Here is a 25,575-nt window from a genome sequence, read left to right on the forward strand (position 1 = left end):
GTATGGAAAAACTTTTGCTGGGCCTTTAGATGCAAGGGAAATTTATTTTGAATAGTCTTTCCCATTGGAATCCATACGTAAGGGAGATATATTGCTGCTTCTTGTCCCAGGTTGTGTCTCCTCTCTGACAATGAAAAGTTCAGAATGAATAGATTGGGGAGTAACTCCAATTTACTCTGAAGTAACTTACTAGTTTCTGGATTGAGAGGTTGGCTGCAGTACTTGGCAGAATTAGCCTCTTTGGCCATTGATACAATGGAGCCTCTCTGTCACTCACTCAAAAGCTATCTAACAACTATGACATCAACACACAGTGGAAAGCCAAATGGGTTGCCCAGATATAGGCAGTTACATAGATGACCCTTCACAAAAGGTGCCAGGTTTTGACCTTCCTCGGGAGCATTGGTCAACTCTGAACAGGATCCGTACCTAACATGGTTTCTGCCAGGATTCATTGTTTAAGTGTGGTCTTGTCTCTACCCCTCACTGTGACTGTGGTACTCCTCAACAAAATATCCACCACATTGTGTCCAAATGTCCATCAAGGGCTTATACTGGCCTAATATCTGATTTTTTTCAACATAGACCACTCTGTCCTTGAATGGCTGAGTGGACTGGACATTAACATTTGAACCACTATAAGTCCATGGATTTGCCATACACTAAATAAATAAATACATTATAAAGAACAAACAAACAGGAGATGAAACATGTTAAGCAATGCATAGGACAAAATGGCATTAAAAAAAGTGAATAGGTCCAAATACAGTCCAAAGCTCAAGTTTAGATCTACAAACCTAAGCAGAGGTCTTTAGAGTGGTTAAACAAGCTTGCTTCTCCACTCTTGCATCCCAGAAAACTGCCAGAAAGATTTTTTTTTAAGTGACTATTAAAATAGAAATCAATCTGGATCTTCATCTGCTGAGCAGTGCCAAAGCAGCATTTGGAAGATCATATCCACTCAGGTAGATTCCAACTGGGTAGTATTTAGCTGAGGAGACGGAAGCTTCCTCTTACAAGGTTATCTTGGCTGGGCCTGTGGATCTTGAGGGATTTGACAGAGGTCTCTGCCTCTTAACTTAGCCACCTGTGCCCTAGACTCCTGTCTCAGCTAGTTAATGAAAGCTGCCAGGTAATGAATAACTGATGGTGGGAAGGCCCTTGAGTGAGAAGACGTTCTCTCCTGCATTTGGACTTTGTTGAATCCCTTCTCCCAGAAACCATTGCTCAGCTCAGTTGTTTTAACTATCAACCAATCTCCAACATCCCCCCCCCCTCTGTTTTTTTAGGGAAGATTATTGAGAAGGATGTTGGGCAAAACGTCATGGGTGAAACCCTTTCTAGAGTCAGGATTCAGGTTGGTGCGGGATCAAAACTGCAGTGGTTACTGTTATTGATGACCTTAGGCAGAACCAGGAAGGGGAGATTGACTTTCCCGATCCTGCTTAGTCTTTTGGTGACTTTTGATACCACCAACCATAGTATTCTTCTGAGCCACTGACAAGAATTAACTGAACTCTTAACTGTTAAAGAAGTGGTTCTCACTCCAGTTGATAGCGTTGGATGATAAGAGGTCATGGCCTAGGGAGCTCCAGTTCAGGCTGCCACTGGTCATGTTGCTTCTTTTCCTACAGTTTTACATCTTTATGAAACCACTGGGAGAAGTCATTGGTGGCACAATCTGGTATTTCATCAATATGCTGCTGCTGCCAATGGTTGGCCACAAGCAACCAGAGCAGCTCCAAGAAATTATTAAAGAAGTTTCTTTAGTAAAGTCTATGGAGATTCTCAGTCATCCTTTCCCAAAGGTGCTTTTTTAAGAGGCAACTGGACTGAAGGAATGAGAGGTAACCTTATGTAAAGACATGCGTAGAAAGCTACCATGATCTCAGTAGCTGGTTATCTTGGATACCTACAAGCTCACCTAATTAGCAGAACCAGATGTGGGAAAAGAGGAAAGGTTACGTACAGACATGCGCATTACAGCCATGAACTCAAGTAGCCAGTTATCTTTGTGCCCATTATCTCCCTGAGCAGAGACAGGCCGTATCAGGGAGTTATGTGAGATTCAACCTTGGCTGGGATAGCCTTCTGGTTTCACAAGGGAAAAATGAGAGAGTAAACCAAAAACAATGCTGTTGCTACCCCTGCTTTGCTTTGCTTGTTAAAACTGTATAAAAGCCAAATAAACTGCGAAAGGCGGACAGACATTTTTGACACCACTGCTTGATGGATTTCTGAAAACCTACACCAGACTTTCTGGGTTTTCTTCAAAGATGTTTTGCTTCTCATCCAAGAAGCTTCTTCAGCTTCTTTAGTAAAGAACACCATTGTAATCTCTCCGTCTGTCTGCCTTCCCTTCGGAAATGACATATATACTGCTAATGTCTTGACTTTATACGCTTCCTCACAGAGTCTAAGATGGAATGCCTTTTAACTCTTCCTATTAGTACCTCTTCCCCTTCAGCCAGTGGTTCCACCACATCCAGCTATGGACATCCTTCCTGAGCCTGGCAAATAGGGAGAAACAAACTTAGATGAACCCCAGCAAGAGAGAGTGGCTGTGAATTCATAAACCACCTGTTTGCAAAGCTAGTCTGAATATATAGTATATTGAGAAGTATAGCTAAATGTCAACGTAGGTAGAATCAATTAGTAATACTTAAGTCTTGTAAAAGCCAGCAAGATTTAATCTTCAGATGTCGACTAGCACTGCCAGTGAAGTCTAAAAATTACATATGTAAAATACAGTACAATGTTTCAAACAAAAAGCTTTGGATAACATTCTGATCCAATGAAAATTAAACACTATGTAGATAGTTCTCGAGCTACAACAGCAATTGGAACTGGGATTGCTATTGCTAAGCAATGCAGTAATAAATGACAATGTCATGTGACCATATCACTTAATGCAGTTCCAGTTGCCATCATAACTCCAGGACAATGCAGGTCATTAAGCAGAAGCCCTAGGGGTGAGGTGGTACCAGTTGTTGTGGCCCGCCAGCAGATCTGGCAGCAGATTTGGACAGGAGGAGGTTAGGGAAGAACATGAGCCAGTCTTGGAGTCTGGGGAAGACTGGCGAGTGCTCTGCATCGAAGGCAGAGATGGGACCAGAGCTGTCTGACAGTTATCAGCTGCCTTCAGAGTCGGAGATCAGTGGGGCAGAAGAACAACTGGAACCTGTTCCCAGGATGTGCATGTGCAGAGCTGCCAGGAGAAGGGAACAGCTAAGGAACAAGAGTTGATTCGGGAGTAAAGGCACAGGTGGATGGTGAATGGCCCCTCCAATAGGGAATAAAGTGGAGCAAAAGGGGAGGGGAGTTTGCAGGAGATGAATTAGTTCAATTCATTAGGGTGAAGATTTATTCTTGTATTGTCTGCTACAGAGTGGCATTTGGAAGATACCGGCCTGGCCTCTCTCCAAGCCTGATAAAGGTCTGTAGTTGTGAAATCTCTTGAAAGACTGTTGGCCGGGTCTTTGCTGGAGAGGAATTCCCTTTAATCTAAATAAAAGAGGTTTTATCAGGACAAGGAGTCAGCTTCTTGCTTTTGGGAAGCCTAGGTCAGAACACCAGTGGGGGTAATAGGTGGTGAAGGAGCTATGGGCAGGCACAGACTACAGAGCTCAGGTGGGTGGGGCTGCTACAGCATGTGAAATCCTTGAGATATGATACTCCATAGTGGGGCTACTCAGGGGAAAAAACATTGGGAGAAACTTATAGAGCAACTTGTTACTGTTCTTGCCAGTTTCCCCCATTAACGGTTTGTGGGCAGGGAAGATAGCAAATGGTGATGACACGATTGTAGGGATGCTACAATGTCTGCAACTTCCCGGCCCAGTCATAAGTTCCCGCATTTCGGTGCTGTTATAATTTTGAATAGTCACTGAACAAGTGATCGTAAGTCAAGGACTACCTATAGTAGAAGACAGTACTCAAGCTCACAAATACTTAATGCTTTGTTATGATGTCATTGATTACATCTTAAACCCTGTTCCTCTTTGCAGTCTATTTTGATTCATAAATGATACAGAACATATCTTTAATTTGGTTGAGCATTGGTGCCCAAACTGCTCCTATTCCCTGGATTGCTGTTTGAGACTCAACTCTAATTTTATGTTAAATAATGCACAGGTTTCCAAGCAATGAGATGAATAACTCCACCAAGAGGCTAAAATAAACCCCCAAATGTATCCCCTAGCACAGCTTTGGGAGGAATTTGTTTTTTATAGGCATATAGATTGAAGACTTTCGGTGAAACAATAATCTTCATAGGAGGTTTCAGTCATGACTGGCTGTTGGTCATCCTACTTTCACCTGCTAACTTCCATCTTTTTGGGTTCATACTTGAGCTGAAGTATTAAGTGACACGAATGTTATAGGGACCAATCTCTTAGTCACTACATTCAAACCTAATTCTGCACCGCTGCTAAGTCACAATTCTAAGTATACTTTACAAGTAACCTCCATCATTCAGCATGTGTAACAAGTAAAACTGATTCCCTAGTGACTAAAGTAACAGTTGCTTCTTTCAACCCATAACAGCTGCAAGCTCCATTTTCCAACACCATCCATTCTGAATTCCAGTTGGTGAAACTCTGTTCTATATTTAGTGGGCAAGATTAAATTACAGAAGCTTCAAGCAGGGCAACGTGCATTGATCTGCCTTTTTCAGGCAGACCTAGGTACCAACAAGAGGGGTTTCTTTTGTGCTTCGGTAGCCAAGCCTTCCCGAAAATGGATTCCCAGAGAGAACTTACCGAAGAACTCCGACTTTATCAATCCACTCTTCTTCAAGATGGCCTTAGGGATCTTTTGGAAGAGAAAAAGTTTGTTGACTGTTCCCTAAAAGCGGGGGATAAAAGTTTGCCGTGTCACAGACTTATTTTGGCAGCTTGTAGTCCTTATTTCCGTGAGTACTTCTTATCTGAGCAAAGTGAAGATAAAAAGAAAGTAGTAGAATTGGATAACGTTGACCCGGCTATCCTTGATATGATCGTTAAGTACCTTTATTCTGCAACGATCGACCTTAACGATTCTAACGTACAAGATATTTTCGCTCTGGCCAGCCGCTTTCAAATTCCATCCATTTTTACCGTCTGTGTTTCTTATCTTCAGAAGAGGCTGGCTGTTGGCAATTGCTTGGCTATCCTTCGGTTAGGCCTCCTCCTCGACTGCCCCAGGCTGGCACTGTCCGCCCGTGATTTCGTGTCTGACCACTTTGTGAAAATTTGTAAAGAGGAGGACTTCATGCAACTCGCTCCTCATGAACTCATTTCAGTGATTTCGCCAGACAGTCTGAATGTCGAGAAGGAGGAAGTCGTCTTTGAAGCCGTCATGAGATGGGTCAAGTCCGATAAAGAGAACCGGGTGAAGAGTCTGGGAGAAGTCTTTGACTGTATCCGTTTTCGCCTGATGGAGGAGAAGTATTTCAAGGACCATGTGGAGAAGGAAGACATGATTAAAAGCAACCCAGACCTTTCGAAAAAAATGAAAGTTATTAAAGATGCCTTTGGCGGGAAATTGCCCGAACCTACAAAAGCCGCAGGAAAGTCAGACAAAGGAGAGGTTAACGGGGATGTAGGGGATGAAGATTTACTCCCCGGCTACCTAAATGATGTTCCGAGGCATGGGATGTTTGTTAAAGATCTCATTCTTTTGATCAATGACACCGCATCGGTAGCTTATGATCCTACAGAAAACGAGTGTTATTTAGCAGCGCTCTCCGAACAGATTCCCAGAAATCATTCCAGCTTAGTCACAAAGCAAAAGCAGGTCTATGTGGTTGGAGGATTGTATGTGGATGAAGAGAACAAGGAAAGTCCTTTCCAGTCATACTTCTTTCAGGTAGGCCTTTATTTCTTTCACTCTGGATAAGAAAAGGATAGTTCCACATATTAAACATTCTAACTTCTATCTAAATCTTTAATGCATCTTTTTTATTCTTTCCAGTTCAGGGATGTATTCACATATATCCAAAAAAAGTATTGTATTTTTTGGAGCATAAGATGCTTCTCCCCCTCCCCAAAAGAGTGTGTAAATGTTGGTGCATCTTATACACCAAATAGAGACATTTTTGGCCTTCCAAAGCCCCACCCCCACGGCCCATTTTTGTGAAAAATTGGCAAAAATGAGCCATTTTTCGCAAAAATGGGGGTGCTTAAGCAGGGCTGGGGAAAAGGAAAAATGCCCCCGTTTTGGTGAAAAACAGGGTCATTTTTGCCTTATCCCAGCTCTGTTAAAGCCCTGCAGAGTGCTTCTGGGGGCCAGGGAGGACAAAAACTTTTTTTTCTTACTTGCCTCTTCGAAATCTTTATGAGTCTTTTACACTGGTGCATCTTACAGTCCGAAAAATATGGTATATTCTCTTAGCTTAGCATGATTTCTAACAAATCTTTTTGAGTGATAGCATGTTCTAAACCAGTTTCCTCTGCATATTTTCCTGCTTAATAGTTATCTCTGTGTACAGCAAATTATGTGTGAAAATGAGTCTGTATTGGTTTCATAAGAGATGCTGTGGAATCACCTACTCTTAAATCACTGTTCAGACGGCTGTTGAACTACTTGAATCAGGTCAGCTGGCGGCTGGTGGGCACGCTCAGTCCTGCCTTGTTAGTACCTTTGGCAAAAGGCCTGAAAGAAACTACTCATAGTTGTCGTTACAGAAGCTCTTTCATCTTTCTATCAACTATGAATAAGGACAAACCTTTTGTATGCTTGTTCAAATGAATGTCTGAATGAGATGATGTAGACTTTAGTGAAGTTATTGGTGTTTTTTTTTTAATGTTTGTGACTTTTTGTTTTTACTCATTGCTTGCCTCAATCCAGTGTCACATGTAGCTCTTTCAAGTATGTTTCCTTGCTCATTTCAACATAGGAAAGAGATATACAAAAAAAAAAAGAAATGTCCAAATATATTGAATACCCTGTTTTCCTGAAAATAAGACCTCCCCAAATAATAAGCCCAATCGGGCTTTTAAGCGCATGTGCTAAAATAAGCCCTCCCCCCAAAAATAAGCCCTCCCCAAAAATATTGCTACACAGCAGCAGCCATGAGGTGAAAATCCATTACACTATGCTCAAAACTTTGCCCATCACTGCATTAAACTATAGTGTTACTAAGTCATAGTTTAATGCAGAGATGGGCAAATTTTGCTCTTTTATTTATTGGTAAAGGGGACTGGGACCATCCAGGACAAACACTCTAATGATATCCCCCAAGGGAGTTTCTGCTTTTACCGGTACATTGAGCCTTTTCAAACGCTTACACATCATTGACCAAAACTGATGGGGGGGGGGGGGGAAAAACACTCCACCCTGTTTGATTGTCACTACATTTTGGAATATGTTTTCAGGCAATCGCGTAAGCAAAAGGGCAGTTCAGGGTGGTGAGGCACCTGCAGCTTGGTGTAATGCAGGGGTGTCCAAACTTGGGAACTTTAAGACTTGTGGACTTCAAGTCCCAGAATTCCCCAGCCAGCATGGCTGGCTGGGGAATTCTAGGAGTTAAAGTCCACAAGTCTTAAAGTTCCCAAGTTTGGACACCCCTGGTGTAATGAAACCCCAACTCTCTGCAGCCCTCAAGAGGCCCTCAACCACCTTACCTCTTCTTTGCTCCTTTGATGAGCACCCACCCATTTTTATTTTCTTATGTTAATCAGCAATGTCAATCCAGAGACATTACAGGAAGCACTATGGTAAGAGACCAAACTTTACTTTGGACCATGTCAGCTTCAAACCTTTTTAAAAAAAGGAAACTCGAAAGAATGTAGGTAAGCAGGAAACCTGTCGAGGAAGATGTCCAGGGGGAACATTTAGCCTTGGTGCCCGTTTTTTTTTAAACTAATAATCAGTAATGTCCAAGGTTGAAATGCTCTGAAGTCTGCTATCGATTTGCTTCACACCCGCATGCGCGCTTCGCACTCATGCGCACTGTAGGACCAAGAAGCCTTTACTGAGTCTGCAAAGGTAAGTGGAACGGGGTGGGGTGGGGGGAACAGCTGTGCCATGCAATTTAGATTCGCTAGGAAGCAGGACATCCTGCTTTTTAGTGAATATAAATCACGCGGCACAGCTGATTGTTGCACAGCTGATCATCGGAACTTTTAAAAAACTTTTTAAAGCATTTTTTGACTACCAGTTTTCCCGAACCGGTAGTAAAAAAAATGCTTTAAATTTTTTTTTGAAAAGTTCTGACAATTAACTGTGCTGCGGGATAGTTGGAACATTTTTTTTTACCACCGGTTTGGGCGAACCGGCCCCAACCGGTAGCATTTCACCCCTGTTAATGTCTTAACTTAGTCCTCAGTCCAATGTCCTAAATCCTAAAGCCAATGACTTAGGATCGAGTAAATGATTCACAATCTATAATGATGACAGCTTATAGAAATGCAATGGGGTTCATTTAAACCTAGAAATAAAAGTCTTCCTTCCCTTTAAAGCAGCTGCTGACACTTTTAAAGATGTGGATTTCATGCCGCCCATAGATACTTCCCTCCACAAAAGAGCACGGAATTCTTTTTCGGAAGGGGTAAATCCGTCAGCTCAGCCTACTCTTGGGAGAGCCTTTGCTCAGCTTTGGAGGCAAATGCTTGACATTCTAAGGAAACCGAGAAGCCTGAGAAAAGCAAAAGCCAAGCTAGGTTCTGCCTAGAAAAAAATTGCAGCAAACAAACCCTAAAGCAGGAGTGGCCACCCTTGGCGACTTTAAGACCTGTGGACTTCAATTCCCAGAATTCCCCAGCCAGCCCTCTGGGAGCCCACAAATCTTAAAGTCACCAAAGTTGGGCACCCCTACCATAAAGCCTTGAAGAACTCAGAGGAGTGAGTTTCAAAAGATGTACTGGGACCAGGGGTGGGCTTCAAAAATTTTAGCAACGGGTTTGCTGCCCCGTTGCTGGGTGGGTGTGGCCATGGTGGGTGTGGCCCTGTTGGCCTCCTGCACCAAGGAGGGGGGTGGGGTTCACCCTCCTCAGGTTCCAGAGGCTGTCCTTGAGCAAAAATGGTCTCCTCGGGCTCCGGCAGTCGCCTTCTGGAACTTCTGGGAGTCCCATTTTTTGCCTTCCCCAAACCTCCTCACGGGTCCTGTATTTATCTGGCCTTCCAAATGGGCCACATGAGACACCTGGGAGGAGAGGGGAGGGGTGAGAGGGGCCGGCCAGGATTGGCATTTGCGGATTTGCTGAACTGAGCAGATCCTTAGCTAGAGAGTCACCCGAACCCGTGCAAACCCACAGCAGCTCATCCCTGACTGGGATCCACATACATAGGGAAGGGGGATGGAAAAAAGACGGGGAAAGGCTGATAGCCAGGTGTCTCAGGGTTAGGGCATAATATGTTTGTTTCCGGATCTTAAGGTTAAAAGTGATGGGAGGTTCATATAATGCTGCTGTGAGCTGTTTTCAACATGCCTGGCACATTTGCTAATGCTAACCATCTTCATTCTACATTTTAATCAAGCTGGACACCATTACATCTGAATGGATTGGCCTGCCTCCCCTGCCATCTGCCAGATGCTTGTTTGGGCTGGGAGAATCGGAGAACAAAATCTACGTAATCGCAGGAAAAGATCTCCAAACGGAGGAGTCTCTGGATTCCGTCTTGTGTTACGATCCAGAGTAAGTGGCTTGATTAACACTTGATTGGTTTGACAAGATTTCCAACTGATGGCCTGTGAGATTGAAGAGCCTCACCGGTGTCCCTTTTCCCTGCCAGGTCACTCAAATGGAATGAAGTCAAGAAGCTGCCCCTGAAAGTATACGGCCATGCTACAGCTTCCCATAATGGAGCTATATATTGCCTTGGAGGAAAGACAGATGATAAGTGAGTACTGGACAGCTTCAAGAGTGTTGCAAGTCCTCCCCTCCCCAAATTATCCCACACAACTATTTGCTCTGGTTAAAATCCTATTAACAGCTGAGGTCAGTGTAAACTTTAGTTGCTTTCAAGATCAATGCAGACATTCATCACAGGGAAGGGAAATGCTTGGAAGAGAGCAGCTGATGACTGCTCTGTATATTGTATGTGTATTGGTCTAGGACCTGTCATTCAAAATGAGTGAAGTTTTGACCACTCTTTATTTAGATTTCCCAGCACTGGTTTTGGAAGTGTGAAGCCCCATTTCTGAAATGTTCTGATGAAGATCTTGCTGTAGTGCAGAACTATAAATTCAGAGGTTTAACAAGTCTTTATATTTGCAATTTTATCATTCAGCAAATCAGAGGATAGCGTAACAAGAGTTTAAGGGCAACGATAAATCACACCTCCCAAAAAGTTACATTATAGGCAAAAAAGCTAACACAACAATATTGATTTTTTTAAAATAAAAATAAGCAATTCAACAGGCACAAACACAGTGCCTGGCACTGATATAAAAATTAGAAATAACTCACAAATAATATAAAAGAGGAATCAATTTATGTTTGTTTTTACATTCACATTCAGGTTAAGCAATTGGTTTCCATTAATCTTAAGGATTTTATTTTATTATTCCTGACCATCTAATTTTCTGAAATCATCACAGCAATAGTATTGATTAGCCATGGCAATAAAACAATGCATCCAGAAATTTGCAATTAAGCTATATCAGACAATATTTGAATGGAAAATACCCCCCAAAAAGAAAAAGTGCTATAACAGAAATGACTGGTTTTAACTTTAAAAATCCTAAGGGCTTTGTCTGATCTTTAATAAGGATGCACATAAAACAGAAAGCATTTTTTTTATTTTAAGCTCAGGATGAAACAATTCCATCTGAAATGTTCCATTTTGCATAAATAGAGCATAACGTGAAATTCATCCAATGTAACAGATTGAAAAAAGTGGAGTAAGAACTCTGAACAAGCTTATTTGCTCCCTTATTTTTTACCCATAACTTTTAGGCAGAGTGGTGATCAACGCTGATTGCTCTCTGCCATCTGACTACAGAAAACGTTTTAAATGAATTGTTGTGAAAATTGAGAACATTACAAATTTCCCAAAGGAAGCCGTCCTTTTTGAGCTCTGAAAAGTTCAAGAGCAACAAGGCACAACAAAATGTACACTGTGACTACAGAGACACAAACTAACAGGACTAATAGCTTTTTATATTTTTTAACATGTACTCTGAAAATTCAGCATCAGAAGTGTATGCACGGAGCCCATACTGCATTCACACCATATCTCAATGACCCCCCAACATAATCGTTGTGCTTATTCTTCAGAGCTTGAAAACCCAAACAGTATTAGTTATATTTATATATTACCCAACGGGCACATACTGTTTGTTAATGGCTACCCATCAATCCAGTTGAGTCAGTGACTTAGTTTAGTTTAGTTTATTGTCATTGCACATGGTACAACGAAATTAAATGCTGTCTTCAGTGTACATTAACATTATAAAAATAAAAACACGAACATGGATCCTGTTCTCAACCTTCCCAATGCCGCAACCCTCCTCATGTTGTGGCAATGACGTTAATTGGAGCACTGTCCTATCTGGCAGTAAGTTAGAATACTCTATGGTGCAACGGTAGAAGGGTTATCAGCCTTCCCGCGTAAACAAGAAATATGATCAAATGAGCTCCTTCTACTTAATTGTAACGCTACATTAACAGACTCTTGCAAGTCTGATCTTCTGCCCTGTCTCCCCGCAGCCTGAGAAGTTAGAGAGGGTCCCCTCTGAGCCTCTTTCTCTGTCCGTGATGCAGTTGCAGGTTGAACCCTCTCTTATCTGATGTTTCTCCATGTTTGCATTTCTTCCCCATGTTTGTCAAGGACTTTCTCGCACATCATTTACCTGACGTGAAGCCAATCCCATTTGTCTTAAGTATGTGTGTTTGATCATTGCTATTGTCCTCATTTCTCAAACGGTTGATTTTCTTCTCGTACACAGAAAATGCACAAACAGAGTATTCATCTACAATTCCAAGAGGGGAGACTGGCGCGATCTTCCTCCCATGAAAGTGGCTCGCTCCATGTTTGGCATTGCCATCCATAAAGGGAAAATTGTGATTGCCGGAGGTGTTACCGAAGAAGGCCTCTCTGCTGCTGTTGAAGCCTTTGATCTCACCACTAACAAGTTAGTCTACAACCCATCCATTCTTGTTCAACAGCACACCATAGGGCCACCGTGCACACTTTCTTTGGGGCCCACTGGAATCCTTGTTCCTTTATTTACAAATGCAATCAACTTCTTTTAACGGTATAAATGTTGTCCCAGGAGCTGGCAGTATAGGGTAGGCGAGCAAAAAAACAGTGGGAGTCACATTCTGCCAGCTTATTTGTGGGAAGTCGGCAGGGAAGATTCCACATGATGATCACATGACTGCAGGATGTTGCAACAGTAGTAATTATGAGATGGTGGCCAAGACTCCAAATCATGATCAAGTGACCATGGGGACACTCCAGTGGGCGCACCTTTTGGAGACCCGCTATAAATTCTCCTCGTTCGGCAGTGTTGTAATTTTGAATGATTGCCGACTGAGAGGATCATAACCCGAGGACTATCTGCATTGTAAATTGGTCTTGAAGTACCAATTACTAGGAGACAGCCTGATAAACATTGCATCCAGTCCTATGATGCAGGATCTGATCTAAGGAAATAATTTTCACCATGTAAGGGTGTGTATGTGCATGCGTGTATGTACATGTAATGCGCCTTGTTGCATATTTAAGTTCTAAGCATTTTTCAGGAGATGGTCTTTTGTGCGTTAACTATATGCTTTAACTGAATCTGTTCTGCCCTTTCTGAGAAAATGTGTCCTTTATTAATGCACATCTAACTTTATTCAGCCAGTCCACTTCTTAAAGCCATTTCTTCATTCTGACAAATTACTTTTAAAAAACCAAACAAACAGTTTTTAGTGCAATGTCATCGTATTTATCTTGTTAATTAAAGCTCTTTTAAAAAAAAAATTCTCGAGGTAAAACAACACCGTCAGGTACAGTATGTAAAGGTATTTTTACTTGTCTACATTTCCTGCAACTGTTGTCTCTTCCTTTTGTAAACCGAGGGGAAGTAGTACAGCATAACCAAATAACTTTGCCAAACAATATTGCAATGAATATCAATAAAGGTAAAAAGGTTCCCCTTGCACATATGTGCTAGTCGTTCCCCACTCTATGAGGCGGTGCTCATCTCCATTACAAAGCTGAAGAGCCAGTGCTGTCTGAAGACGTCTCCATGGTCATGTGGCCGGCATGACTAACGCCGAAGGCACACGGAGCACTGTTATATCAATAACAATATCCCAAATCCATAAGCCAGCATAGCAAAAGCATCAAGCCAGGGCTCACCAACCACATGCTCTACTTCTCATTCTGACTAAACCCCCGAGGGGGGGGAAAACATATTTCAAAGTTTTCATCAATGCTAATGGGGTTGGGACCATCCAAATCTCTGGGAAGAGTGTGGGCAGAGGAGATCATTCCAAAGGGCAGGTGCTCCTAGATCCCATCAAATGGTATTGTCTGAAGGAGGGGACCTGGATGCTACCCATTATGAGAGAGTAAGTGGGGACAAGCAAGAAGTAACTGGAAATAAGTATGTCTGCAAATTACCTGATTATGTGTTATTTAGGGCTTTGTAAATGACAAACAGCACCTTGAATTGCCCTTGGAAACCTCATATGAGCTGGCGCAGTTTGTAAAATAGTGATATTACTGTGGTATGTCCAAAACTACCCACACCACTGCACTCGGCATCAACTACATCTTCAGAGGGTCTTCAGGAGTATGTTATAGATACCCCCTCCTTTAAAAAAAAACACCATCATATTATACTCAAACATCATATTCTCAAATTGAATGTTTTATTCATTAAATTGCAGGTGGGAAGTTATGCCAGAATTCCCCCAGGAGAGAAGTTCCATTAGTTTAGTGGAATTGTCTGGATCCTTGTATGCGATTGGAGGCTTTGCAATGATTCAGCTTGAATCGAAGGAATTTGCTCCTAGTGAGATCAATGACATCTGGAAGTAAGTTTGTTTTAAACATTTCCCCTCCTAGCTCAAGAGATTCAAGTCATTCATATTAGTTGTGTGCGTGATAACGTAGAGTAAAACTCCACTAAATTCTTTAGCAGTACTAAACGTAGCCTTGATCTTGTATTCCCTAGTTTTGGTTTTGCTTCAACATATTCTACATATCACCTATTAATTTTAATATTCTCTCATTAGAGTATTAAAAATAATAAATTACTTTGTAGAACTGCCTGCAGAATATATATTTTTTGTTCACAGAGAGCTATATTTTTCCTGAGCGCACTGTGTGCATTTTTGTTTTGGCTTGGATTCAAAAAGAGACCTGGGCCCATCTCTATGACTTATTTCAGGCAACTCCTATTTGCCCACCACAACTTTTTCACAAGAGGCTTTCAAATAATGCAAGGCTCGGCACTGTGAGGTGATGCTTTGGGACACTCATGACAGGGAGGTTACCTTTTTGTAAATCAGCCATTAACCAACCAAAACTTAAAAAGTGTACCTGTTCTTACGGAAGACCTTAAAAGCAGGGGGTCTCGATCGCAAATGCCTGAGCCTTTTCCTGTATTGCTACAAAAGTCTCTTAAATTCTTGTGATGCACATAATAAAGCATGCCGTAATAATGATGCACCAATCAACTCAGCCCACCTGACCTCACAGGGTTGTTGTTGTGGAGAAAATAAGAGCAGGAAGGAGTATTGTGTGTTTTTGTTACCTTGAGTTACTTAAAAGGTAATAAAAGCTGAGATAAAAACTGAATAAATAAATAAAATATACTGACTCCCAGCAACCTGAGAGAATGAGGAAGCAAGAGGATTTCAGCTGAGACCCAAGCTGGGGCTTGCTCTTCCAGGAAGCACCATAACTGCAGTTTCACACTGTAAAGTACAGATGTATGCTTGGCAGGGCAGGTTGAGGGGCAGCTGCCCTCCTAACCCTGCATCAAGGTACCATTGCTATAGGGCCAAGAGCTATTTCCACTGGCACCTTGCACGGTCCTTGTAACAGCTTAACAGTGCTTAGGAAGTCATGGTTGAAAGCATGTGGGAGGGAGGGAGAGAAAGGAAGGAAGGAAAAAAAAAGATCAGGAACACATGCAGACAGATGCATCAGAGTAGAAAATGTTCAATGAAGATGCGGCATTTGAAAGCACATGGACCAAAAGATCTTCTTTAACTGTAGCTGTTAATCAGAAACCTGGGAAGCAAACTTTGAGGACAGGAAGATAGAAAAAAGTGAAGAGTTGGAAGAAAAGATGGAGGGGGGCAATTCAGACAAATAGAAGCACTTGGGGATTTTAGATAGATGCAAGATTCAGAAACAAAAGCAAGGGGGTGGGGTGGGGGTTTAATATGACTTTCCAAGACAGGCATTCAGAGGGATGACAGCACATTGGAATGTATATTTCCCGCATTATTTTGCCTTGTGTAGCAATGCTTGTTACATTCGTAGACTAGCAATTATTCTACAATATCTGTATTGATGCTAAAAAAGAAATTTGGAGTTATTGGGCACAGATTTTGGGAGACGGGCTTGGGAAAAAAAGCTAAAGGGCCCCACTTATATAACTTTTTGTTCCTGCAGGTATGACGATGAGAAGAAAGAGTGGTGCGGCATGTTGAAAGAAATCCGCTACGCGTCTGGAGCCACTTGTCTTTCTATTGGCCTAAATCTGTTTAAACTATCAAAGCTGTAAACTAAGTGGCTACTTGACTGCGGATGAGGTTTTTTTTTTTAATAGTCTCTAGTTTGGTTGTGTAAGCTTACCTTGTACAGAGATTGGTAACTTCAGTTAAGTATTTTGTCTTAAATGTCCATTAACTTCTGTTGAATATTAGATCCTCCCAACATTTACTAACTATATGATGGTGAATAAGTTTGGCTATAGACAGCAGTAGATAAAACTGAATTGAACAACAATTTGTCTCGGAGATTAGACCCTGGGCTTCTGTCTTAAAATAAATATCAAAGTTTAAATAAATAACCGTATGGCTGCTCTGATTATAGAAAAGATGTTCAATAATCAGATTAGGATTTTCCTTTTATCTCGTTTATGCCACCTGTGATTTGTTTACCTTTCTGCTTACTTTAGAACTTGTTCTGAGGATCAGATTGTAGGAAATGAATTGACTTTCTACTAATGTGATGTTTGCTGACCACTTTTGGCCATTTCTAGTTCAGTAGCTCTGAACCAGCCCTGGGAACATCAAGAAATGGGTATGACAAAGGGTTTCTCACATCAGACAGCCAACCTTTAAAGCCTCAATGGAAGATGGCTGAATGCCTTGCTCCTCCCTCAACTTTCCCTATTCAGCATCAGCATCAGCATCAGCAACTATTCTTAACTACTTATCTGCACTGAACTCCCCTCTAAAGCGTTTAAGAAACATAAGCCATCTAGGAGGCTTCACAACAAACTAAAGGGATCAAAGCATAGACCAGTGATGGTGAACCTATGGCACGCGTGCCACAAGTGGCACGCGGAGCCATTTGTCAGGGCACGCGAGGCGCTGCCCTGTTAGCTGGCCAGCACGCATGCGCGCACTGGCCAGCTGAGTTCACCTTTTTAAAAGCTATTTTTCGCCTTCCCCAGGTTCCAGAGACTTCCAGGTTGCTCGGAGGGTCATTTTAAGCGTTCCGAAGGCTTCAGTGAAGCCTCCGGACGGTCCCTGAAGCCTTCGGAACGCTTAAAACGACCCTTCGAGCAACCCGGAAGTCACTTCCGGTTTGCTCGGAGGGTGGTTTTAAGCGCTCCAAAGGCTTCAGTGAAGCCTCCGGACGGTCCCTGAAGCCTCCAGAGGGCCTCCGGGGGGGCGGGGGAGGCTCTTTTCGCCCTCCCCAGGCTCCTATAAAGCCTCTGGAGCCTGGGGAGGGCGAGGGAAAGCATGTAAAAATTTGGGGGGGTCGCGCGTTGTGCGCGCATGCGCACTGGGGGGTCACGTGTTGCTTTATGGGTGCGGCACGCCCGCACACGACCATATACAGAATCCTTCTGACACTGGCAACAGACATTAACCTTCAGATACAGTTGCACAAACCATGAAGAGGATGAGGAAGCAGCAAAACCCTTCCCCACTTAGAGCTTGAAGGGGCTGAGAGTCATCCCTTGTGGGTCTACAATGCCTAGTCTAAGATTGAAAGGGAGGAAAATATGGGGGGGAAAAGACAGTGGTGCAATTCAGCCGGTTCTATCTGGTTCGGGTGAACTGATAGCATTGGCGACGGGAGGCTCCACCCACCCGCCCGGACATCATCACATCCTGTAAGTTGATTTCACCCCTGAAACAAAGGTATTAAGAACTTGGGGATTGTTAAAGGGGAAGGTGTGTGTGGAGGGGGATGGATATGACAAGAGCTCGGGACTTCAGTCTTAAAACAGCAAGAAGACTGTCACTGGCACAAGCAAAAAATTTCTCACAAACTTAGAATAAATTCAAATGATTTTATGAGGCACAGATTATCCAAAGCAGCAACAATGTTATTTTTATGATTGATACTTGTACATTTATTTCATGAGAAGTTATGGGGGATATGCAGTAAAAAAATAGAATATTGAATTATGCACAGTCTTTTGTTAAGTTACAAGAAACTTAAGAGGATACACAATATCAAAAACAAAACATTTAATGAACAGTATTTTGCTCTAGGCACTAATATTTTTTTTAAAAAAATCTGTTTAAACTTTAAAGTGCATAGGTTTTTGAAGGGTAACAATGGAAAGTTCATATTTAGAATTGGAGGTTCGTATTTAGCATGGGAGATTCAATCCAAGAATCTAAAGGTCAGCTAATTGCTAACATAGTTAATATCAATATTGAATTTGTAATATTTTTAAACACACACACAAACACACTCAGAATATAATATGATGGTATACATCTGAAGTGGTGCTTTCTCAATACAAAATATTCAGTACTTAAACTTACCATATACAGAATTTGAGTAACACCTTTTCAAAATTAAAAAAATGGAAATCAGCAACAAAATTGCGTAAGCATAATAATCTGCTGAATTTCCAGGATGAACTTTTCAGATTTTATTCCAGGCATCTCACCTCCCTTTCTATAGATAACATATCCAAATTATGACAAAGGACTATATACAACTAGGACAACATACAACTGAAATCTTGAAAAAGGAAAGGTCTTTACAAAAAAAAAAAAAAAATTCTACAAAACCTCTGATATACTGTAAATTTAAAAAAAAAAAGACCAACAATTGGAACAAAAGGTTCCACAATTTGAGTGGCAGATCAACTGAATATTACAAAAAAGAGGAAAAATCTGAGGCAACTCTCTCTTTTTGAAAGATTGTGTTTTTCCCTCCTACAGAACCTAAGGATGTAATTTTTAATCTGATTTTCTGAAATAGATTGTGGTGAGGACTAAAAGAAGTCTGGGAGCAAGGGTGTAAAACTCAAGGCTTGGGGACCGAATCCAGCCTGAGAGGTGCTTAGATCTGGCCCATGGGACCGCCCTAGAAACAGCAAAGGATTGCGCCATGGTACCTCTGTCAGCGAAAACAGAGCTCAGTGGCAGTGGATTGCAGGAGGCTGTTGCAGCTGAAAATGGAGGTCGGGAGCCCGTTTTTGTTGGAAGAGCGCTTGAGTACCACAGGCGTCCCCAACACGAGTGATGTCGAGGTAGCCACACACTCCCACGCCCTCCCAAGGTCAAATATGACCCTGATACAGCCCTCAATGAAATCGAGTTTGACACACCTGACTTAGAGGAACAATTTGATGGTATTGTTTGGGAATCTGTATGACAGCATGAACATTTTTTATCAGAAGCTATATAGGAATTATTTCTTAAACTTCATATTGGTAGCATCAAACTTCAATAACAATCTCACATGTGTTTTTTCAATTTTCACTGAGATGTTAGCAAGGCTATCAGTCAAAAAGAACATCCTTTCATGTTGTGTTATTTATCTTAAATACATGTATTACAAAATTAATCAATAGATTCAGTTTTTGCCAAAGCTGGGTTTGCTACACATATTTGGTGGCCGGGATGATAGAATAATATCTTGTTTTGAAAAAAAAAACCTATGATAAAATCAATTGTATTCCAAGCCAAAGTAGCGAATTATTATTTTACAAGGAATGGTGGCATTTTATTGCTTACACAAGAAATAAGAATTCTGGAAACAGCTCATATCAAACATTATAGGCATTTTAAAATGTATGGATTTTTTTTTTAAAAAAATTCAAATTAAAATATAATTAAACAAAGACAATCCTTTGATTGTAATTTATAATGCCCAATAGACTGAAAAACACTGATTATGCTTGCATTTGTAAAAAGTGCAATCACAAATCTTAAGACAAATTGCATACAGAGAAAAAAATACAGTATATTTTGTGTGTGTGTGTGAAAAATTTCTGTGATTCATTTCCCATCCACTGTAGCCAGCATGCCCAGTGATTGAAGGTTAAAGGGCACTGAAGTCCAAAAATATTTGAATGGCGGTAAATTTGCATACTGTAACTTTAGCAACTATTACTGAAAATATTGCTTGTCTGTCAGCAAGCACTCCTAAGTTGCGCTAAAATGTCAGTACAGAATCTGTCACCTTAAAAATTGAGATCTTGTCAGATTACCATTTTATGGCCAAACTGGGTGCTTGAAGAATCTCAACTTCAAGATTTTTAATTGAATTCAAGATTACTTTAGATTTATAATTTTGGGGAAAAATGGTTTCTGGTTATCAAGATTACCCATACTCTAGGTTGCCAATCCAGCACAAGGCACAATTTATAGTACCTACAGCATTCAGAAATACAATCTCATGTGCCCTGGAAGATTGATCAAGTCATTTCAAACCAGGATGACCAACACACAAAATTCAAGTATTCAACATGTGTATCCGTTTTTATGTATCCATTTTTTCTGCACAAGAATAGCTTATTCCCCAGCTTATTCGGTATACTAACAGGCATTGTGTTTTATAATTTAAATGAATACAGGTACTCCTTGACTTACAATAGTTCACTTAGTGATGGTTTGAAGTTACAACGGCACTGAAAAATGTGACTTAGGACCATTATAGCATTCCTGTGGTCATGTGATTTACATTTGGATCCTTGGCAAGTAATTCACATTTAGGACGATTGCAGTATTGCCCGAGGCCACTTAATAACCAATTTTGTTGTATTTATTTTGTACAATAATAAAGGCTATATATCCCCTTTTGCAACCTTCTCACCAGCAAAGTCAATGGGGAAGCTAGATTCATTTCACCATTGTCTTACTAACATAATAATTGCAGTGATTCACTTAAGAACTGTGGCATGAAAAGTGGTAAAATGGGGCAAAACTCACTCCATAAATTTCTCATTTAGCAACATAAATTTGGGTTCAATTGTGGTTGTAAGTTGAGGCCTACCTGTACTGACTCACTTAAGAGGCCTACTATTGTCTGGTTATTTTTGCCCATCAATAAGAACTGTCAGGAGCAAGAAGCTGCAGGCCCCATCGGTCAGGCTGTGCCAACTGGTTGAACTCCAAGAATGTGCCTTCTCTGTGGCTGGCCTTGCCTTTAGGAACAAGGTTCCCCATAGTTTCTTGAACTTTAGGAAACAAAGATTCCTTTTCAACAGGATATGGGATGGGGTGACTTGTGAGTCTATCAATGTATGTATTGTAATGTATATACGGTATATAAAGGTAAAGGTTCCCCTTGCACATATGTGGTAGTCATTCCTGACTCTAGGGGGCGGTGCTCATTTCCATTTCAAAGCCGAAGAGCCAGCGCTGTCTGAAGAAGCCTCCGTGTCATGTGGCCGGCATGACTAAATGCCAAAGGTGCATGGAGCGCTGTTACCCTCCCACCAAAGGTGGTCCCTATTTTTCTACTTGCATTTTTTACGTGCTATCGAACTGCTAAGTTGGCAGAAGTTGGGACAAGTAGTGGGAGCTCACTCCATTACGCGGCACTAGGGATTTGAACTGCCGAACTGTCAACCTTTCTGATTGACAAGCTCAGCATCTTAGCTTATACACGGTACTAGGGATTTGCTCCGCCGAGCAGCTGGAGTATCACGGAGGCTTGCAGAGGCGTCGCAAGAGGTGAGGACGCATGCAAGTGCTGCACGTGTGCGCGTGCTCATGTGATGGACACTGGGCCCCATTGCAACTGTACCGGTTGCAACGGGATCCGGAACCCACCACAGATACATGCATGCATGCATGCATGCATGCATACATACATGCATATATATATATACATAATTGATCAATGATGCATAAAGGCAAATATCTCTTCAATGGTAGTTTCTACACTCTGACGATGTTAGCAGAGGCTAACAAAAGCTAAGTAGATACTATATTTTAAGTTCTGGAGATAGTGATGTCTGACTTTTATATATATGTATATATATGTGTGTATGTGTGTGTGTACGTACACATACACACACCTACACACACACACACACTTACTTACTTTTGGCTAGGTTAGCCTATTTTGAACTGTTCTTTCCTGTATGTACATACCTATTGGCTATTAAGACGGTTAATAAATTGAGCTCCTAAATCACAGGTGTCAAACTCGATTGCATCACCTGATGTCACGTGACTTTTTTGCCTTTGTGGAGCCGGGGTGGGCGTGGCTTGCACATGGCACATCCGGCCCATGGGCTGCCAGTTTGAGACCCCTGATCTAAATAAAGCAAACTCTGCTTGGTTGGCCTCTCATATATGCAAGGCAACTAATAATAAAAATAAACCTCGCATTATAAATAATTATGAATGGCGGTTCAAACTGAATCAATAGCAGTGCAGCTTTCCAATGAGTCTATTCCATGGCTCAAGAGTTATATGAGAAAGCTCTTCCCTGAATGGCCCTTCAGCTACCTTTCATTCCTGGAGAAGTTTATAACAAAACAGGAGTCCTTCATGTCAGGTCAGAAGACATTTAAGGTGTTAGCAGTGCAAATACATACCTTAAATTTTGGCCGACATCGGATATCAACTATTGCAAGTCTTCCAACATGAGAATAATAGTTTTGGTACTCAGTAGCAGCCTAGTTATTAGATTTTGCAACAAAAGCAACTTCTAAGCACTCCTCAAGGATAGGCTCATGTGCAGTGTAGCCTGGTGGTCAATTTATATAACTACGGCTTAGGTCATTTGCTAGGACAGTCTGGTCAAAAATGGTCACACCTTGTGCAAGAAATGTAAATTGTGCAATGCACTTTGCCCTCTGCAATTCCAAATACGAAATCTCCAGATGCAACATAGTCTTCATTTTTTAAAAAAAGTTTATTGAAGGCTAAAAATAATTAATTTTCAATGTTACAGTCCGTATAAAAAATTATTTTTTTCTCCATACTAGGATATCAAAGCTTTTCAAATATTTTCTTTTCTAAATATTCAGTCTTTGCTTCCGTGGATGACAATCCCATGGAATTCCATTCATAGTGAGGGATCTGAAAGAGAAGTATATGATTAAAATGGAAGTCCATCATTAAAAGTGTTATTCATATTTCATCCCTTCCACTTTCCTCAAATGTATTATTTACATGGGTACTTTAAAGTTGGTTGCTGCCTTTGGGCAAAAGGTGCATATTTATTCTAAGAAAAAATATGCAGAAAATTCTGAAATGTTATTCAACTTTATAAAACAGAGGAGACACCATACCTGAACAACTTGATAACCAAGAATCTCTAAATGCCGCTTTTTCATGGCAATATATCCTTTGACGTGATTTGAATTTTTGCAGAAAGCTTCTGAATCAAGGAATTCCACAGCAATCCTGAATTAAATACAATTTCAAATTTATTTTCACATAACCAAAAAAATACAGCTTGCAAGTATTTTATAATCACTTTATGTACTCATGACACCTGTTGTTTTAATGAAAACCCCAAAGGTTTTTCTACAGTTATAATTGTAATTCTATTAATTATACATAATTATAACACTGGACTGCCATTAAAATTTAGCATCTGACTAAGACTTCTGAATTAATTGTTACAATAATTTAGCTGTAATGCTATTTTTTACAACACAGGAAAAGTTATATTTATCTATAGCTGGCTTCAGTATTATCTCTCATCTTAAAAAAAATCATCACAGGAATTAAAAAAACCACCTGTTGTACACAGTAGAAATGTAATTATATCAAACATATTGCAAGTTGCTTTATGCCAAAATAAGAATATGCTTTAATTCTAAACCCTAAATTAACTCTTGCCTGAAATTTTGGTGTGGTTCCCTGCAATCCTTTGGTATTAAATAGAACACCAAGTTGTTTTAGAATTATCTTTATGGACCAACTGTTCAGAAGGTACCTATATTATTTTTTGTAATTTTATTGGCTATTAGCTTATTTTTATTTTATATATAAAAGCTCACTAGTGCATCATTATTCTGTAAGATTTGATTCTGCTATGAATTTTATGTAAGTGATAGACCTATGGGTATCTGTTCAGTTTAGAGCACATATGCCTTCTTTGGATTGTATTCCGATTTTATTTAAATGATATCACTTATCGAAAATTACAATAATATATGTGCTTGTGTAAATTATGTATTAAAGCAGTGGTTTTCAACCTTCCCAATGCCGCAACTCTTTAATACAGTTCCTCATGTTGTGGTGACCCCCAACCATAAAATTGGTGTCTCGGTTCCTAAGACCATCGAAAATATGTGCTTTCCAATGGTCTTAGGCGACCCCTGTGAAAGGGTCGTTCCACCCCAAAGGGGTCCTGACCCGGAGGTTCAGAACCACTGTATTAAAGTGATAGCTTCCGGGTTGCATTCAAAGTGCTGCTAAGTATACTATGCAAAGTACAATGACCTTACATGCCATGGGGTTGGGTTATTTGAGGAACTACCTCTCCCTAGTTACATCTACCCATCTCATCAAGTCCAGCAGAAGAGGCATGTTATAGGTCATGTAAAGGAGTGTCATCTTATAAGACCCAGGAAGAGAGCCTTCTCTGGCCCAGCATCTGACTTTTCGAATATAATAACCCAATGAGGTTAGATAGGCCCCTCCCACCCTGCCTTTGGAAACTCTGATGTCATGTTTTTGTCAGCGCGCCTGGAATCTACAAATTGGTTACAATGCATGGATTGCATTCTCTTGCAGATTATGTTTTATGGTTTTCATTATTTTAATGTTTTTTTTTAATTTTAGTTGTTTATTTTTATTTGTTTTCTGTTATCTGTCTGTGGAAGGCACCCAGAGTCACATATGTGAGATGGAGAGCTATATAAATCAAATAAATACGTGAATAGGGAAAAAATGTCATCTATCTAATTAAGATCCCTGTTCACTTGACTGAAATTGTAAATACGTGTCATCACCTGCTCAGAGAACTGCCTGGAATTGAAAATCTAGTGAAAACCCTTATCGTGCTGCATTACCTGCATAACATTACCTGTGTAACATAAAAAAATGCATGCTCACCTTTGAAATCCTGGTGGTAGCCCTTTCCTTCCACAGGAGTGACTAGCTTCTGCACAACCTATGTTGTCTGAATTAGGAACGGCAACATGTTGTTCTATATATGGCACAGGTTTCCTGTTTTTGTCAATCATAAATTCAAAATCTGAAAGACATGAATGGCTATCAGCAATTTGAAGCTGAAATCATACCCAATAATATTTGCAAATAAGCATTACTTCTGCATCACCAGAATAACATAAAGTAGGACTGTGCAGTGTTCGTGTTTGAAGGCAGCGAGGTGCTTCAGAGCATTTGAGGGCATGAACGAAAAAGAGCAGTGTGAAGGCATCAGGCTAGAAGTCAGGAGACTGTGAGTTCTAATCCCACCTTAGGCAAGAAAAGTGGCTGGATGACCTTGGGCCAGTCACTCGCTCTTAGCTCTACTCACCTCACAGGGTTGTTGCTGTTGTGGGGAAAACAGGAGGAGGAAGGAATTACTGTGTGTTTGCCGCCTTGAGTTAACAAAAATAATAAGGTCAGGAAATTGAATGAATGAATGAATGAATGTGGCAGCTGCTTGGGACTTTTAGGTTAGCTAATATGCAGCTGCAAAAATTAGACATGCGCCAAAGAATTGCTCTTAAGAGAAAAACATGCACAGTCTTCAAATCAAGAATGTCATGGCCCTACAAGATCATAACCATTTAGACAAAACACTCAAGGCTTAAGGGAAAACAAAACAAGTGTTATACTCTGTGTTTGAAACAACCCACCAATTCTATAGTAGTAAGAAGTGAGTGCAGAACATCTGGCATAATGGCTTCTTCCTAGGATTTCTCCAAGTAGTATATATATCTGCTGTTGCAATAGACTGGATGAATCAGTCTCTAGGGAAAAAAAGACAGCAAAGAAAACAAACACCAAGTTAGAAATACAGAGGAGACTAAACAAAATGCCCCCCCCCCAAAAAATTGATCTATTATTTCTCAAAGGCAAAGTTATCAGAGGATTCCCACCATTTTTGTTCATTTTTTTAAAAAAAGATCACAGTTCTCCAAAGGAAGCAGATCAAACATGATAAAGGAGGCCTTTAACTTCACGGCAGGCAAGGTTTCTAATTTTGCTATATCCAAGGAGTAACAAATCCATTTTTATTTAAAAAAAAAACAACAACACTACGATTCAAAGGAATTGTAGCCTTGATGAGGCTTAA

The 25,575-nt window shown here is 40.8% G+C and overlaps 2 protein-coding genes across 2 annotated transcripts in view; one reads left to right on the forward strand and one right to left on the reverse strand.

The window, feature by feature from the left end:
• Positions 1–4,658: 4,658 nt before the first annotated feature.
• Positions 4,659–15,946, forward strand: KLHL41 (kelch like family member 41). The gene is made up of 6 exons (XM_081937382.1): positions 4,659–5,847; positions 9,460–9,617; positions 9,715–9,822; positions 11,873–12,058; positions 13,809–13,955; positions 15,547–15,946. Exons 1-6 carry the CDS (start codon positions 4,738–4,740, stop codon positions 15,656–15,658), a joined length of 1,821 nt encoding a protein of 606 aa, XP_081793508.1. The 5' UTR covers positions 4,659–4,737; the 3' UTR covers positions 15,659–15,946.
• Positions 15,947–22,210: 6,264 nt separating this feature from the next.
• FASTKD1 (FAST kinase domains 1) overlaps positions 22,211–25,575 on the reverse strand; it is a 28,230-nt gene continuing 24,865 nt past the window's right edge. The window contains exons 12-15 of the mRNA XM_081940309.1: positions 25,136–25,249; positions 24,384–24,525; positions 22,607–22,721; positions 22,211–22,394 (exon numbers count right to left, since the gene is read on the reverse strand). Coding sequence (XP_081796435.1) covers positions 22,305–22,394; positions 22,607–22,721; positions 24,384–24,525; positions 25,136–25,249 — 461 coding nt within the window. The 3' untranslated portion in view covers positions 22,211–22,304. The remainder of the gene's footprint in view (positions 22,395–22,606; positions 22,722–24,383; positions 24,526–25,135; positions 25,250–25,575) is intronic.

Source organism: Natrix helvetica, assembly GCF_964273705.1.
Source record: "Natrix helvetica genome assembly, chromosome: 1".
In the NCBI taxonomy this organism is placed as follows: domain Eukaryota; kingdom Metazoa; phylum Chordata; class Lepidosauria; order Squamata; family Natricidae; genus Natrix; species Natrix helvetica.

Bases quoted from the DNA above. Each gene is read 5' to 3' on its own strand.
- KLHL41 (XM_081937382.1), top strand. From the start codon at position 4,738: ATGGATTCCCAGAGAGAACTTACCGAAGAACTCCGACTTTATCAATCC. The intron at 5,848-9,459 runs GTAGGCCTTTAT...ATTTTAATCAAG, and splicing joins TCCAGTCATACTTCTTTCAG to CTGGACACCATTACATCTGA. The intron at 9,618-9,714 runs GTAAGTGGCTTG...TTTCCCTGCCAG, and splicing joins GTCTTGTGTTACGATCCAGA to GTCACTCAAATGGAATGAAG.